Raw genomic sequence first — 17,786 nt, 5'->3', positions numbered from 1 at the left:
AACCTGAGTATACTCATGCTCTGTAACTGAGAGGGGCTGGGCTTGGTGTAGTAGACTTCCCTTCAACTCTTTCAACTCAGGTTTCCCTTCAACTCCCCCAACTTCATGTGTAAGGAACAAATATCAAGTATCCCTAGGAGAGAATTTGAAAACAACTCACCTTGAATTAGTCTTCAGTAAGAAGCTTAGGAAGGGGGGTGGGGAGTGGAGAGGACAGAGAAGAGAACATGAATAATGGTGGCAGGAAGGGCTCAACCTGGAGCAGGGGAAGCTGAAAGGTAGCAAAGTGTCATGCATAAAACCCTATCAGTCACAGCACTGCAAATCACAGTGCCCAAAGTTTATATGTTTATTTGTATGTATATATGTACATATATATTATATATATATTAAAAGTGTTCTCACAGAGGCAGGCTGGTGGGTGGGAGAGAAATGGGGGTGGAGGCCACTGGTGGAGGAAGTAGACACAGGAGAAGGGATTAGTGTTGGAATGTTGTATGCCTGAGACCCAATCATAAATAGCTTTGTAACCCATAATAACTAAATAAACATTAAAAAAAACATTTTTTGGCAATAATAAATCACTAAAAACATCTCACTTCAACATCAATATTTCCATTTGGAACTCAGAACTATTTAATCTCATGCCCAGGAGTGATCAATACTACTATTTCTCCATACTTTTTTTTCTACTTAAACTTGTTTATAGCATCTGATCAGGTCTATTGTCTAATTTTAATTGAGAAATTCTTACAAATGGGGGTACTGACTTTAATACTATGCTTTTTCTATCCAATAAAGTTTTAATAGACCATGGGTCATTCACTAATTCATTCACTCAACGGACATTTTAAGAATGTCTAGCCTACTATGTAAAACCTTATCTTATTTCATTTTTATTATTTATTTAATTTAATTTGGGGATCACACACAGCAATGCTCAGGGCTTACTCCTGTCTCTCCACTCAGGGATTACTACAGGAGAGGCTCAGAGGCCCACATGTGGTGCCAGGTATAGAACCAGGGTTAACTGAATGCAAGGCAAACACCTCTCCTAGGCCCCCAGGTACAATTTTAGATGCAAGAGAAGCAAACAGAAAACAAAGCAAACAAAAAAATCTTTGTCATCACAATTCTAATTACTCAGCAGACAACAAATAAAAATACATTCAGGTATATATTTATTTATGCATGTATATGGTGTGTGAGGGATGGTGTACGGGAAAGAGACATAAAGGAATATATGAGAAGAGTTAGTTTTAAGAGTGGCCAGTTTGGGTAATAGTTAATCAGAAATAAGAAGAAACTGAGGAAATAAGCCACACGGTTACCTGCTAGGAAAAAGAAGTTGCTTGCATGTCTAAGGCCAATGAAGATGAAGTTACACAAACAACAGAAGGAACTGAGAAAAGTGGCAGATGACTGTGATATTTACCGTGAAGTAGGAAGCTTTTTGGTGGTGCTGAACATGATAGTGTGCTAAGGTAATTCACACATATATCTAAAGGGCTCGCTGTGAGGAACAAACAGTACAGTAGAACTGTGGCCAGATAGGAGATTGCTGACATTGTCCAGGTGGGATTTAATTAATGGTTTAGACAAGAGTGATGTGGTGGCTGTGGTTAAGAAGTGGGTAGATTATTAGGTAGACTCTGAAGGCAGGGCCAGTAGTATTTGCTGAGGGACAGGATGCGGTCTGTAAGAGAAAGCAAAAAGTCACAGAAAACTAATATTTTCAGGCCGAATAAATGAATAATAGTGTCACATTATCTAAGATGGGGTAAAACTTTGTAGGACGGGAGCATTTCTGGACTGCTAGTTGAAGATGTCCACCAGGTAGCAAATAGATGGCTCATGTTAATATTTGAGAGAGACATTTGAGGTAGAAATGTGAGGGTTATTAGTATATGGGTGGCAGTTATGAGACTGTGGTCCAGTGGCTAAACATCAGAGAAAAGATCCATCAACTTATTCCAGAAGCACTCTAAGAAATTGAGAAATAAAGGAGAACCTTGAAGAAGGGAAGAAGGACTAGAGATATATAAGGTGCTTGCCTCGTATGTGACTGATCCCAGTTCTACTTTCCGGTATCCCATATGGTCTCCCCCAGTACCACCAGGAATGATTCCTGAGCACACAGCCAAGAGTAATCTGAGTAAGCCCCCAAGTCAAAAAATGTTTAAAAAAATAAAATTAACTAGAGTATAATGTTCTAGCAATAACAGAAGTGCTTAGTTGAAGACTGAGAAGTAATCTCAAATAGATAGACTCTTGGACATAATGTTGGACAAAAGGATTTCCAACAGGAATGTGGAATATATGAGTCATCCTGGAGTAGACTCAAGAGAAGTGAAAGAATTATAGCATATACAGCATTTATGAGGAATTTTATCATAAAGGGGAAACAGAGAAATGGGTGGTAAGAATACAGAAGTGAGATATGGATAGAATATTAGAAGATGGGAGATATCACCTAATGACCAAAAGAACAAAGGCTCTACTCCTCTTTCCGGGAGGGGAAACATAACTGCTCCTTAAACGTGGGTTGCACATAATGATATCCATCCAAAGGGGATAAGGATGTGTGTATGCGTGTGGGGGGTACCGCGGTTTAATGGTTAATTTCATCATGTAGAAACCTAACAGAGACCCCCCCCAACTTATTTATCCTACTGCCCCCATTTCAGAAAAAAACAATCACTCAACACCTCTGTCCCCTGGAAATTTACTTTCTTTAAGTGAAAAAAGAGAAAATGCTCTCAATTGCACCCTAGGCTATATCACCTCATTGTTCCCGTGCCGTTCTGGCCTACTTATAAACACTGCACTATCATAACATGTTCACAGCCACAGTGAGAAGTCATGCAAATAGTGCTGCATCCCTGACAGGATATGATGAAAATGGTGTTTTACTTCTGTATTCAACTTCCTCTAATCCATACCCAGAGTCTAACCATCAGGAAAACATCAGACAAATTCAGGTTGAACAGTCTACCAGTAGACCAGTACGGACCAATTCTATCCAGTGACAACCACGGCCCCCCCCCCCCCGCCTCCTCCCCACCGCAAACAGTCAATACCAAAAACAAAAACAGCTAAGAAATTATCACAGTCAAGAGGAGCTCAAGGACTCAGAGCAACTGAATGTATTGTAGCCACCTAGACAGTATACTGGAAGATAGAAGGGACTGTCACTGTCACTGTCATCCAGTTGCTCATCTATTTGCTCTCATGGGCACGAGTAATGTCTCCATTGAGAAACTTGTTGTTACCGATTTTGGCATATCAAACATGCCACAGGTAGCTTGCCAGGCTCTGTCGTGCAGGCGAGATACTCTGGGTAGCTTGCCGGGCTCTCCAAGAGGGATGGAGGAATTGAACCTGGGTCGGCCGCGTGCAAGGCAAACACCCCACCCACTGTGCTATCGCTCCAGCTGACAGAAGGGACAGTAGGTAAGACAGAAGGGATAGTAGGTAAAAATGAAGAGAATCTGGAACTATGGGTGAAGTTTAGTGGTAGAGCACATGACTGATCTGGAGAAGGCCTTGGATTTGATCCTGGAGAAGGCCTTGGATTTGATCCTGGAGAAGGAAGGAAGGAAGGAAGGAAGGAAGGAAGGAAGGAAGGAAGGAAGGAAGGAAGGAAGGAAGGAAGGAAGGAAGGAAGGAAGGAAGGAAGGAAGGAAGGAAGGAAGGGGAAGGAAGGAAGGAAGGAAGGAAGGAAGGAAGGAAGGAAGGAAGGAAGGAAGGAAGGAAGGAAGGAAGGAAGGAAGGAAGGAAGGAAGGAAGGAAGGGTGAAAAATAACATAGGCACTGTAGTCTAACAATCCAGATGTCAGATTCTTGATTTGTGATTTACTATATCATGACTTGATCACTGTGACTGTAAGTTAATTAAATTCTCTACATCAGTTTTCCTATCTATAAAACAGAAATAGGGAAAATATCTAACTCATAGCATTTTTATGATAAATAAATGTAATAACCCACATAAAATGTTTAATATAGCGTCTGGCAAATGTAGGCACTTGGCACATGGCAGTTATTATCAGTATTATTACTAATCTTTACACTTCTATTAAAAATTTAAGTTTAATGTGATTTTACAGGTATTTTAAAGTGAATAATACTGTCTATGATTTTTTTTCTAGATTTGAAAGAAATTTGGATAAATCTATTGCATGGTATCTGAAAAATAAATTTATCTTTCGGTGTATCATAATTGTTGAGATGTTTCTAGTGTGAGTTGTTTCAAATAATTTAAATGCCACAGCCTGGTAATGTAACTTAGTAGTTTTCAACAGAGATTCTATACATGCATATATATTGTAATCACTGTATCACTGTCATCCCTTTGTTCGTAAATTTACTCGAGCAGGCACCAGTAACGTCTCTATTCCTCCCAGCCCTGAGATTTTAGCAGCCTCTCCTTACTTGTCTTTCCCAATGATTGGAAGCTCTTTCAGGGTCAGGGTAATGAAACCTATCATTACTGTTTTTGGCATATCGAATACTCCACGGGTAGCTTGCCAGGCTCTGCCATGTGGGCGGGATATTCTCATTAGCTTGCCGGGCTCTCTGAGAGGTACATAGGTCCTGTTGAGTCCAGTTCTCACCCGCCCCCCTATGGGGCGCCCCAAGTGAAAACAGCCTGGCGTGAAGTCCCATATATTGTAATATAGTAGAAAATGAATAACTTTTCCCAGTTTGGGCTCCTTCTTTCATTATAAACTTATCAACAACTAAGGATTACTATGATTATACCATTTTAATAATAATACTTGATTAAATGATTTGAGAACTGATATATAAAGCAAAAAGAAAATGAATCAATTAGAATAGTGAAAGAGTGCTATAAATCAACTACTATATTACAATGTTAACTGACAAAGAGAATTTGGCCTTAGCCGAAACTCCCAGACTAGGCTGTGCATCAGATTTATCAGTGGGTTTTTTTCAAAACAACAGGAAGCTTCCGGACCCTGCCCCAGTCCTACTAAACCAGCTGCTCAGAGGGAAGTCCAAAATTTTGTATCGTTATAAGATGTTGCTGATGATTTCAGTTTACAAGCAACAGGTCTATCTTATCCTAGCTATATTACCATGTTATACAGACTATTAAAATATCTGCCATTGTCAATAGCTCAATATTGATTGCTATCAAAGACCAGTTCAAGATAGTCCCAACTCCTATGACTAATGTTTTCCATATGGAATTTTGGATCCTCTGTGCCTTCAGGATATCAGCTACCCTAAGCTGTGACCTAGTCCTCCAACATTCCCTTGCTCATCTCTCTAAAGTCAGTTTTCCCTTCCATGTACATCTTCCTCACTTTTTTCCACAGTGCCTGTACTCAGTGCATGGAGCACTTGCAGTTTTCCTCCACTTCCTTGAATTGAGCCAGCTTTCTCTCTTGCTGAACCAACAATTTACGAAGCAGCTGGTCTGCCATAACCATGCCACCAGACCCAGCACCAGGCTGTTTTACTCGGGGCGCCCCCAAGAGCCCTCCCTGCCCAAAGGGACTCAGCCCCAGCCCCGACAGCCGAAAACCTCCAGAACCCAACTGCCACACTGCTCACGGCCTCTCTCCACATGCTTGGGCTGAGCCTCACCTACCAGTGAACCCTTCCCTGGACTGGGCAGCTGCGGGACACTTCATAGGACACACTCTACCCATAGTCCAAAAGTACCGCACCACATTGGATGAGATCAAAGTAGGAGGCAACCAACCTTAGAGGGAAATACTATAGTATTTCAGTTCTGCTTTGGGGCAGGGGTTGGGGTTCGGGATGGAAACACCAGAAATATGGTGGTGGGAAGGTGTAATGGTGGTGGGATTGGTGTTTGAATGTTAAATGTAATCAAATATTGTAAACTGCTTTACAAAATAAAAAAGTTAGAAAATAAAACAAAAGAACCATGAGGTCCCAGCAGTATATATATATATATATATATATATATATATATATATATATATATATACAACCCACTGCACAATTATTATGGCTGGAATATCAAGGAATAAAAAACCTTACAGTGTTTTCCTATGACAGAATAAATATACAAAGGAACTATGCAACACTACATATAAAAATACAACTCACAACATGTGTCATCTAGCTCAGGAAGTTGATCTACTAGCTACAGTAACGAGTTTGAGAAGTCAAACCACTATCTGTAGCAACTAGTCCAGTTGTGTTATTAAGCTGGTATTACTGGCTTTCTGAACTAGTTGCTACAGATAGTAGTCTGACTTCCCAGACTGGTTACTTCTTCAGATAACGTAAAGTATGTTATCTGAAGCCTCCCTGGGCTGGTGTGACACTTATAGCAATCCACTTCAATCAGAATTACACTAATAGTTGATGGCTTCCTGATTTATGCTCCTGCATCCTACTTAGGAGTAACTGGAGAAAGGCAAGTATGTATCCCTAAAAGTCAAATAGAGTGTTCCACTTCTAGTTATCCTGTATATAACTTCTCTGTGCTAATAGTCTCCAATATTGCAAGTCCTGAAGACCAATTTTATAGATTAAAATACAAAGACATTCTCTAACATAAACATTCATTCAACCTAATTGGGAAGAAAACCAAGGAACCAAGTTAATCGCGCTAGAATTAGACTTAAGCTCTTCACCTGAATAAAAGCTAGGAAGTTGTTTTAATATGAAAACTATATTGTAGGTTAATATTGCAAAGACAAGAAGACCTCATATCTGCATTTTTTGTTACTGTTTTTTGGTTTTGGTTTTGGCTACACACCCAGCGATGCTCAGGGCTTACTCCTGGTTCTTAGCTCAGGATCACTTCTTGAGGGTTTGGGGGATCCTCAAGGTATGGGGTACCAAAGATCGAACCCTGACCACATGCCCTGACCACTGTATGCAATCTCTCTGGCCCCCATATCTGCATTTTCTTAAAATACTCCAGTCGTTGGGAATGTTGTTCGCTGGCTGGTACACATAGCTCGCAAGAGTGGGGTTGATACACATCCCCTGGATGGATGGATGGATGGATGGATGGATGGATGGATGGATGGATGGATGGATGGATGGATGGATGGATGGATGGATGGATGAAAGAATGGATAAATGGGCGGATAAACCTATGAATGGGAAGAATATTTCGAAGCAAGAATAACTTATAAAGATGTAAACCATGTACATGTTAGACGGTTTCAAGCATCTATTTTCCCCCACAAGGCTCTCATCATTTAGTGATACCCCACGTTTCTCTGACAGTGAAAGGTGGGAGTGACTTGCGTAGTAATCAATCCTGAGCGATAACCCAAGTTTCTGAAAGAGAAGGAACACCCCTGTTTGAGCCATGAGCCACGGGGAGTAACTGGATCCTTCCACGGGCGAGGCACGCGTGGGGTCCGCGCGGCCAGCCCCGAGGGTGCGGTCCCGGCGGAGGGCGCGCGGCCGCCTTGCCCCCAGCCCGCGCGCGCCGCGCCCCCGCGCGCCGCACTTACCCAGGCGGCGCCAGCCCAGCGCGCCGTCGCAGCTGTCCAGCACGGCGCAGAGCTCGCCCAGCAGCGCGGGCGGCATGTCGAACAGGAGCGTGTGCTCCGACAGCGCGCCGGACCCCGCCCGGGCCATGGCGAGCCGCCGGACAGCAGCGGCGCGGCGCGGGCCTCTCCTCGGCCGCGGCGACGGTTGCACAACCGCGGAAATCCTGCGTCCACGTCGGCGGCCAAGCCGGCAGCAGCCGCCGGGCGGGCGTGGGAGGGGCGGGCCCGCGTGACGCACAGCGCCGCGCCCGAGACGCCCCTGGGGACTCCCGGGAGGGGCAGGGGGTCTGGCTCTGAACGCTCCTTTACCCCAAGAGAAGGGACGGGCAGAGGCGGGCAGGAGAGAGATACAGAACCGCGGAGTCCATGCCGAGGGGACCTCTGTTGGACCTGGCGTCCACTGGCTCCTGACGTCCAGGAGGTGAGCATCACTTCCTCAAAACAGTTGATCTCATTTTATACTCTCAGAAATAGACGTGTTCACTGAGGGACACTTGAAAAAAAACCCAGGATTTTTTTTTAAGTAAATACTTAGCTGAAGACAATCACTCTAAAATTTTGGCACATTTCCTCCCAGCTTTTACCGAATTAAAAAACATACCAACATGCACATATGAAGTGGGTATTGGAAATGACGCCCAGAGATGCCAACAACAACAAAACAAGAGACCAGCTGTAGAATGGATGGTGGTCACCTTCCCCTGCACCTGCCCCTGCTCCACATGGCTCTTGGGTTTGGTTTTTAATTTTATTGAATCACCGTGAAATAGTTACAAGCTTTCATGTTTGGGTCACAATCACTCAATGATCAAACACCCATCCCTCCACCAGTGCACATTCCCCACCACCAATATCCTGGGTATACACCACCTTTCCCACCCTCCCCCTGCCTCCGTGGCAGACAATATTCCCCATACTCTCTCTCTATTTTTGGGAATTATGGCTTGCAACACAGACACTGAGAGGTCATCATGTTTGGTCCATTATCTACTTTCGGCATGCATCTCCCATTCCAACTGATTGCTCCAGCCATCATTTTCTTAGTGATCCCTTCTCTATTCCATCTACCTTTTTCCCTCCACTCATGAAGCAGGCTTCCAGCTATGGGGCAATCTTCCTGGCTCTTGTTATCTACTGTCCTTGGGTGTCAGCCTCATGTGATGTTATTCTATACTCCACAAATGAGTGCAGTCCTTCTATGTCTGTCCCTCTCTTTCTGACTCATTTCACTTAGCATGATACTCTCCACGTCTATCCATTTATAAGCAAATTTCATGACTTCATCTCTCCTAACAGCTGCATAGTATTCCATTGTGTGAATGTACCAAAGTTTCTTTAACCAGTCATTTGTTCTAGGGCACTTGGGTTGTTTCCAGATTTTGGCTATTGTGAACAGTGCTGCAATGAACATATAGCTACAGATTTCATTTCTACTGTGCTTTTTTTTGCACCCTCAGGATATATTCACAAACGTGGTATTGCAGGGTCATATGGAAGCTCAATTTCTAGTTTTTGAAGGACTGTGCATATTGTTTTCTAGAAAGACTGGCTCTTGGGTTTTACCACGCCTTCTTTCCCTGGGCTTTCCCGTGGAAGCTTCGTCTGATCACCTTTTTCCTTCCTTAAATTGTTGTACAGAATTTTCCTTTTGCTTTCAACATGAAGTTGAAGTAAGACTGTCCTTTGTTTTGAAGTCATCTACTATTTATGCTGTAATATCCCACCGCAGGACTGATAGGAATGTTACCAGGGATGAGGTGGTGGGGGCGGGGGTGGTTGGAAAAAAAGAAAAGAGGGCATGGCTTGGAAAGTGGTGAGAAATGTTCCAGGCAGTGACTGGAGGAGTGGATGATGGCCACCAACTGAAAAAAAAAGGCAAGCCCTATTTGAAACCGTTTAGATGTGTACCTTTTGGGAATGGCGCCCCCTCGAGATGAGCAGAGATAATAACGCTATGGCTTAGTACCTATTCCTGGGATTTCCAATTCGGTACTGAAAAGTGATAAAGCCAATATTGTTTGGGAAATAATTTAGATATCCCTCTGTCCAAGTGACTAAAATACTATCATCCATCTGTACATGCTTAAAAAGATCTAGACCTCTTGGGGCTGGAGCAAAAACACAGTGGGTAGGGCATTTGCCTTGCACGCAGCAGACCCGAGTTTGATTCCCTGCGTCCCATATTGTCCCCTGAGCACTGCCAGCAGTAATTCCTGAGTGCTTAAGCTAGGAGTAACCCCTGTGCAACGCCGGGTGTGACCCCCACAAAAAAATCTAGACCTCTTAAAGGAACCACATGAACAAACTGAGAAACAGAGGCAAGATATGATTATTTGGTAGTTACTGAACTGCTAGAATAGGAAAATTCAACTCATAAATGGACAGTTAATCTGGAAATCACTGTATACTTCAAAAAGGACTGTATTTCCAGATCTTCTGACTTACAATTTTATGGGAAACAGAAATGTATATGTACATATATGTATATATATGTGTGTGTGTGTGAGTAATGTGAAAATCCCCTTCACTATTTTAGACTAGTTCCTACTACCCAAAACTGACTTTTAATTTAAAACTATATTAGGTTATGGGATGGAGCAATAGTCTGGTTGGAAGGGCATTCGTCTTGCACAGGACCAATCCAGATTTAGATCACCAGCATCCTATATAGTCCCCCTGAGCACTGCCAGGAGTGACTCGAGTGCAGGGCCAGGAATAACCCCCAGGATTGCTGGGTGTGCCTCAGAAACCAAACAATCAAACAAAAACACAACTATACTAGGTTATATTACTTACTGTCCTTCACTGTTATTCAAGTGAATAAAATACTGTCATCCACCTGTACATACTTAAGAAGACCTAAACCTCTTAAGGGAACCACATGAATAAGCTGAGAAACAGGTAAGATGTGACTATGCAGTAGATCCTATACAGTTATTACTCAACAATAACTGCTTACTTTCTGCTATATCATCAATTTCTCTCTCTTTATTGGATCAATTCTATCTTGGTGCCAGTTCCCCCTTCCGTCAATTAACCACATTTATTTGTCTCTTTTTTGTGTGTTGTAGGGTTAAACATTTTTACTGTTTCCAATGTACTCCCATTACATCCTCTAGTCCTACACTGTGCCATCCCTCACACCTTAACTCACTAGAATGGTCCTCTCAGGGTCACCACACCACTGCTAAATATAATAATTTTTTTTTTTTTGCTTTTTGGGTCACACCTGGCAATGCACAGGGGTTACTCCTGGCTCTGCACTCAGGAATTACTCCTGGCGGTGCTCAGGGGACCATATGGGATGCTGGGATTCGAACCCGGGTTGGCCGCGTGCAAGGCAAATGCCCTACCCGCTATGCTATCGCTCCAGCCCCTAAATATAATAATTTTAAATCCTTAGATCCATATGTAGTTTGGGACATGGCTGATCATCTCTTCCATTTTGGAAACTTTATTTGGTTTCCATCTTCTTTTACATTTCCACTGGATTTACTGGTCACCCTTCCCCTCCTTTGCCATTTCTGCTTGTTTCCTTAACTCTTCATGTTGGAGTACTCCAGGGTTCCTTATATGGTTATTTTCTCTTTATGACTTGGATACTGCTAAAGCCATGCATGTGTGTAAGGATTAAATGCTTGCTCATATGTAGTGTGTATCATTAGCATATAATTATACAGCTAGAGATGTGCAAGTTAATATGTACTTTTGGCTTAATGAGGAGAAAGTGAAGTAGAGTCAGAGATCTCTATTCACTTAGAATGTCCCAGTAACTAACGGGACATTGTTTTTTCTTTTTGGGTCACACCTGGCAATGGTCAGGGGTTAATCCTATCTCTGCACTCAGAAATCACTCCTGGTGCTGCTTGGGGACTATACAGGGTGCTGGGGACTGAACCCAGGTCAGCTGTGTGCAAGGCAAACACCCCCTACCCACTATACTATCACCCCATGAATTGGTTTTTCAAAGTCCTCTCGCAGGAAGTTGATAGACTTAAGGCTGACTAGAGGTTTCAAAGTCACTTTATTTTGCTTCAGATATGAAATACTCATTTTTGTTTCTTTGTTGTTGCTTCTTATAGCAGTTTTCCACATTCCCTCTCCTGATTTAACCATGATGACTATTCCAGCACTATGTACCAGTGCTGTCTTAGTACTTTTTGGTTACATTAATAATTTATGCTCTGACACCAACTAGACAACCTTTCATTAAATCCATTTCCAACACAAACTACTGAAGTTAATCTAGACCCCGCAAGATTAGGGTAAAGTTCATCATTTCTGACACTAACGCCTAGAATTAATGCAGAATACAATTTAAGGGTTTAATACAAGATCAGCCCCATTTTAGATGCCAGCTGCAAGTATAGAGTGTCCCCCAAGATACTTATATTTCTGTCTATTTAATTCAAAATTATGTGTGTTGGCGGTGGGGGCGGGGGGAGATTTGCTGCAACTTATCCTGGAGTTTGGTACAGGAATCTCCTTCTCTTTTTGTGGAAAATTTGTGTTAAGCTACTTCCCTTTTACAAAAGGTCTACATCAGTAGCTTTCGAAAGAAGTTTTCAAAAGATGTCTGCAGAGAATACTTTTTTCCCTTTTAGGACAAAAGGCCAAAAGTCAAACCGCATTAAGTATTTGTTTTGTAACAGCTGTTCTAGAGGCAGTGAAGCAGTGCTGGCAAACTCCTTTCAAGGAACTACTTCATACAGGCTGAGTACTTATTGTAGCATTCCTGCTTCTGATGTGCCTGACTTTATTTTAGGTAGGCCTTATGAGTTATTTAACATGACTTAGTAAGCTTATTTTGTATTACTTTTTTAACTCATATGTATATATATGTTTTTCTTTTTTTGGGGGGGGGTCACACCCGGCGATGCACAGGGGTTACTCATGGCTCTGCACTCAGGAATTACTCCTGGTGGTGCTTGGGGGACCATATGGGATGCTGGAATTGAACCTGGGTCGGCTGAGTGCAAAGCAAATACCCTACCCGTGGAACAATAGCATAACGGGTAGGGCGTTTGCCTTGCACATGGCCGACCTGGATTCGATTCCTCTGTCCCTCTTGGAGAGCCCAGCAAGCTACCGAGAGTATCCCGCCCGCATGGCAGAGCCTGGCAAACTATCCGTGGCGTATTCAATGTGCCAAAAACAGTGACAACAAGTCTCACAATGGAGATGTTACTGGTGCCCACTCGAGCAAATCTTGAACAGGATGACAGTGCTACAGTGCAGAGCTACCATCATTATATATATATATATATATATATATAGTAATTGATTTTTTGCTCTATTATTTTGGTTTATGCAAGGTTTTGTAGGGATGGCCTTTTTTTACTGGGGGAAAAGGCACATATAGCGCTGCTCAGAGCTTACTCCTGGCTCTGTGCTCAGGGATCTCTCTTGCAATACTCAGGGAACCATATATGATGCTGGGGATCAAACCGGATTCAGGCTCATGCAAAGCAAGTGCATTGACCTCTGTACTCACCAGTCCCAGAATGGTTCGTTTTTTTGGTATGGATAATTTTATTATTTTACATGATTTGGGGAGCTTCTCATGTCCTTTTGGGAGCCATTCTCAGAGACTCTTGGTCCAATTGTGTGGGGCTGACAATGTTTGGAGATACAAAGCTACTTGAGTCCAACAGTTTTGGGGGGCACAATTGATAGTGCCTGTGTGGTATTGGAGATTTAATTCAGGGCCCTGGGCATGTCAGGTAGCCCTCTGAGTTATGTGCCTTACTTTAAAATTTGTAGTACTTCTGAACTCAGGAATTACTTCGAGCCAGGCTGTTTTCACTCAGGGCGCCCCAGAGTGGGGCGGGTGAGAACCCTCCCCAACCCAAGGGACCCAGCCCCAGCAGCTGACCTCCACTTCTCAACTGCCGCCACGCTCCAGGTCACTTTCTGGACACTCCAGCTGCAAAGCGGCTGCTCAACACATTATAAGACACTTCCTACCCATTTTCCATAATTACCACACCAAATTTGATGGAGTTCAGACAGTAGGCAGCAAATCACTGTCACTGTCACTGTCATCCCGTTGCTCATCGATTTGTTCGAGCGGGCACCAGTAACGTCTCTCATTGAGAGACTTATTGTTACTGTTTTTGGTATATGCAATATGCCACGAGTAGCTTGCCACGGGCAGTTTCGGCACGATACTCTTGGTAGCTTGCCAGGCTCTCCAAGAGGGGCGGAAGAATTGAACAGGGGTCGGCTGCGTGAAAGGTAATATATATCATATATATATTACTCTCTGTGATTTGCTGTCTGGGCTGGAACAATAGCACAGCGATAGGGTAACCCCTGTTCAATTCTTACCATATATATATATATATACCATATATATATATATGAGAGCCTTGCAAGCTTCCGAGAGCCTGGCAAGCTACCTATGGCGTATTCAATATGCCAAAAACAGTAACAATAAGTCTCATTCCCCTGACCCTGAAAGAGCCTCCAATCATTGGGAAAGACCAGTAAGGAGGCTGCTAAAATCTCAGGGTTGAGAGGAATAGAAATGTTACTGGGGCCTGCTCGAGTAAATCGACAAACAATGGGATGACAATGACAGTGATACAGTGATAATATTTTATAATAATTTATGGACTCAGGACTACATTTAAAACTTGTTATAAAGGAGACAAACAAACAGCAAGATGAAGAAATAAAACAGTATAGCAAGGTGTACTGGGGTCATGAACTTCCATACAACTCACCTTACACATTCACATTTTCACTAACCAGGAAGTTCCCAGATCCTTATTGTTTCATTATTTTCATTTGGAATTTCGTCACATAAGCACGATTTATTTGCTCATCAACCACTTGGTAGAGTTTATTCTCCAAGAAGGTTATGGTTGAACATTTGAACCTTCTGACCATGTGCTCAGTCTTTCTGGCACAGCCAGTTCCTTTCTTGTTAGCTCTCCTAGGCACCGCCATATGTCACCTCTGAATTAGCATAAATTTAAATATGAAGCAAAAAAGACACACACCAAAATACACTCCTAGTACTGCAGAAACTCAAATGGCTTTTTAAACTCTGTGGCAGGAACCAGACACAAAGTCCAAATGTTTTTCATTATGTCACATATATAGCTTTTTGTTTGTTTTTTGGGGGGTCACACTTGTCAGTGCTAAGGGCTTACTCCTATCGGTGCTGGGGGTCTAGAAGGAAACCACATGGGATTCCAGAGATAGAACCAAGGTTGGTCATGTGTAAGACAAGCACCTTATGCACTGTGCCATTGCCCTGACCCTCTGACACATGTAGTTCTATATGAGAACTCTTAAAAGGACATGAGTGCCTTGCATTTCATAGGCTAAACCTAACCTCGAAACTATGCAGCCTCTCTAATCCAATTTTGTCTCCCTCTATATTTTATGGACTGGAGCAATAGCACAGCAGGTAGGGCATTTGCCTTGCATGCGGCTGACTCGGGTTCGATTCCTCCGCCCCTCTCGGAGAGCCTGGCAAGCTACCGAGGGTATCCCACCTGCACGGCAGAGACTGGTAAGCTCCCCGTGGCCTATTCGATATGCCAAAAACAGTAACAACAAGTCTCACAATGGAGACATTACTGGTGCCTGCTCGAGCAAATCCATGAACAACAGGATGAGAGTGCTATATTTTATGTTATTTTTACCACATTACTTTCCACAATAGTTAAGCTTCCCTAAAACAAATTTTAGGTGGTTATATTCATTCCTGTCTCTTCTTTTCCTCTAGCCTTCTAATATTCTTTGTTACTCAGGAACTACCAGAATCTACCTCTACTCTGAAGTTCAGCGAGGAAGAGCACAGCGCCTATACCCACAGAGCTAATGGACACTCCTGCCTCTGTGCTCAGGGATCGCTAATGGCTGGTTCAGGGGACCATATGTGATGCCAAGGATCAAAGCTGGATCAGCCATGTGCAAGTCAAGTGCCCTACCCACTGTACTGTCACTCCATCCCCATAAGCCCTGAAATTTCAACCCCAGCACCACATGCTCCTCCACCCCCAGCTCTCCCCCCACTCACATCCCTCACTGCCTGGTGTGACCTTGGTAACTTGGGAGTAAACCCTAGGCACGATTAGGTGTGGCCTGCAAACCATCTCCAAGACCCCCCATATAAAAAAATACAAAACAAAGAAAAGATGAAATAAGTCTTTAATGTCCATTTCCCCCATTCTCTATGGTTGTTGTGGCACACTCTGTGTGGTGGACTAGAGAAACAATAAGACACTGAGTTAAGAGGATGGAACAATAGTACAGTAGATAGGACATTTACCTTGTGTATGGCACGCCTGCGTTTGATCCCTGGCACTACATATGGTCCCTGGAGCCCACCAGGAATAATTCCTGAGCATCACCAGGTGTGGCCCAAAAGCAAACAAACAAAAAGACTAAGTTAATAGACTCCATAGCTCACAATGTTTTACTGTCATAACTATTTTACCGAAAATGAGATTTATTTTAGCATTTTTTCACAATTTGTTTAATAAAGTATAATATATGGCACAGTGGGTAGGGTGTTTGCCTTGCACATGACTGACCTGGGTTCAATTCCTCCATCCCTCTCAGAGAGCCCAGCAAGCTATCGAGAATATCCCGCCCGCACGGCAGAGCCTGGCATGCTATCCGTGGAGTATTTGATATGCCAAAAAGAGTAACAAGTCTCACAATGGAGATGTTACTGGTGCCTGCTTGAACAAATCAATGGAACGGGACGACAGTGCTACATATAGAATACAGAAATAAGAATGATAAACAGCTTGCTAAATTATCACAGTGATTTTAATCAATCAGGAAAAGAGAACATTATCAAAATGCCAGAAATATTTATGCTGCCTGACAATTATCTTTTTCCTTCCCACAGATAATTTCCTGTCGGCTAAGACCCTAGATTAATTTTCCTTGTATTCATGGACTCTCATAGTATATAGTGTTTGTTCCTGATTTCTTTTATTTAAAATGATGTTTGTGAGGTTTATCTATGATGTCTGTAGCAGTGATTTGCTGATTTGTATTGATCCCTGGTACCAGGTGGTCTTGTGAGCACACCTGAGAGGTCTCAGGCACAGTGTTGGGGGAAAATCACTCAGCACTATCAGGTGTGACCCACAATCCAAAGAGAGAAAGACAAGACTGAGAAAGAAAGGGGGAAAAGGTTATATTACATGTAATAAAGTAGGGAGCAGAGAGACTATACAGGAGATTAGCTGCCTCACATGTGGCTCCTTTGGTCATGACCCTTGTTTGATTCCTGGTCCAACATATGACCCCCTGAGCACCGCTAGCTGTTACTCCTGAGCCAAGAGTCAGGAATAGGCTAGGTGTGTTCCAAACATCCCCCAGTACTAAAATATAAAACCTTGTCATTTCTTTATAAACTATTTGCATGAATTTTCTCACTGATATTAATATTGTACAATGCTTTTAAAAACTTTTTTGGGGTCACACATAGTTATGCTTGACTTCTTTCTGGCTGTGTGTTCAGGGATCACTCATTTCAGTGCCCAGAGGACCATATGAAGTGCTCATCAAAGGCAAGGGAAGTGCCTTACCCACTGTACTATCTCTCTGGCCTGCAATGCCAGTTTTAAATAAAACTCATGAGTGGAATTGCCAAACCGCACAATTTGTATTTCAAAGCTTATACATAAATATGCATGTAATTCTTACTAGAATTGTGGAAAAGCAGCACAATAATGTTTTTTGTTTTGTTTTGTTTTTTGCAGGGAGCTGTTGTTCCCAAGCAAATGCTTAGGGTGTCTGATGATACTCAGCCAGGTTGTGCACGGTCAACTGTTCAAGGCAAGCACTCCAGCCTTTAGAAGTATCTCCCATATCCTCAGCTATTTTTATTTCACTTTTTCTTTTTTGGCTTTTTTGGCCACAACCGGTAATGCTCACGGGTTAGTCATGTTGTCTCTGCACTCAGGAATCACCCCTGATGGTGCTGGGGGCCTTACGGGATGCTGGAGACGGAACCGGAATCAGCCGTATGCAAGGCAAATGCCCTACTGACTGTACTATTGCTCCAGCAACTTACTTCACTTCTTGATGTGCACATTCTACCAACAGTTTTTGCACTTAGCTTACTGAAAAAGATGGATTGAAAAACAAGGAAGCCCTGGGCATACCATCTTTTCCTTTCATTCTCTAATTGTTTATTATTAAATAATATGGGGGGGATCTCCCAAGTGGTGCTCAGGAAGCCAGTGGCCTGGTCCTCAGAAGTCTTATGGCCCCTCCCAACAATTTAGGTCC

At 42.9% G+C, this 17,786-nt stretch overlaps 1 protein-coding gene across 1 annotated transcript in view; it reads right to left on the bottom strand.

Moving 5' to 3' along the window:
* IRAK3 (interleukin 1 receptor associated kinase 3) overlaps positions 1 to 7,605 on the bottom strand; it is a 73,691-nt gene extending 66,086 nt beyond the window's left edge. Inside the window, exon 1 of the mRNA XM_004602798.2 lies at positions 7,479 to 7,605. Coding sequence (XP_004602855.2) covers positions 7,479 to 7,605 — 127 coding nt within the window. The remainder of the gene's footprint in view (positions 1 to 7,478) is intronic.
* Between the last annotated feature and the right edge of the window lie 10,181 nt (positions 7,606 to 17,786).

Source organism: Sorex araneus, chromosome 10, assembly GCF_027595985.1.
Source record: "Sorex araneus isolate mSorAra2 chromosome 10, mSorAra2.pri, whole genome shotgun sequence".
Classification (NCBI taxonomy): domain Eukaryota; kingdom Metazoa; phylum Chordata; class Mammalia; order Eulipotyphla; family Soricidae; genus Sorex; species Sorex araneus.
This window is presented reverse-complemented; position numbering and strand designations above follow the sequence as displayed.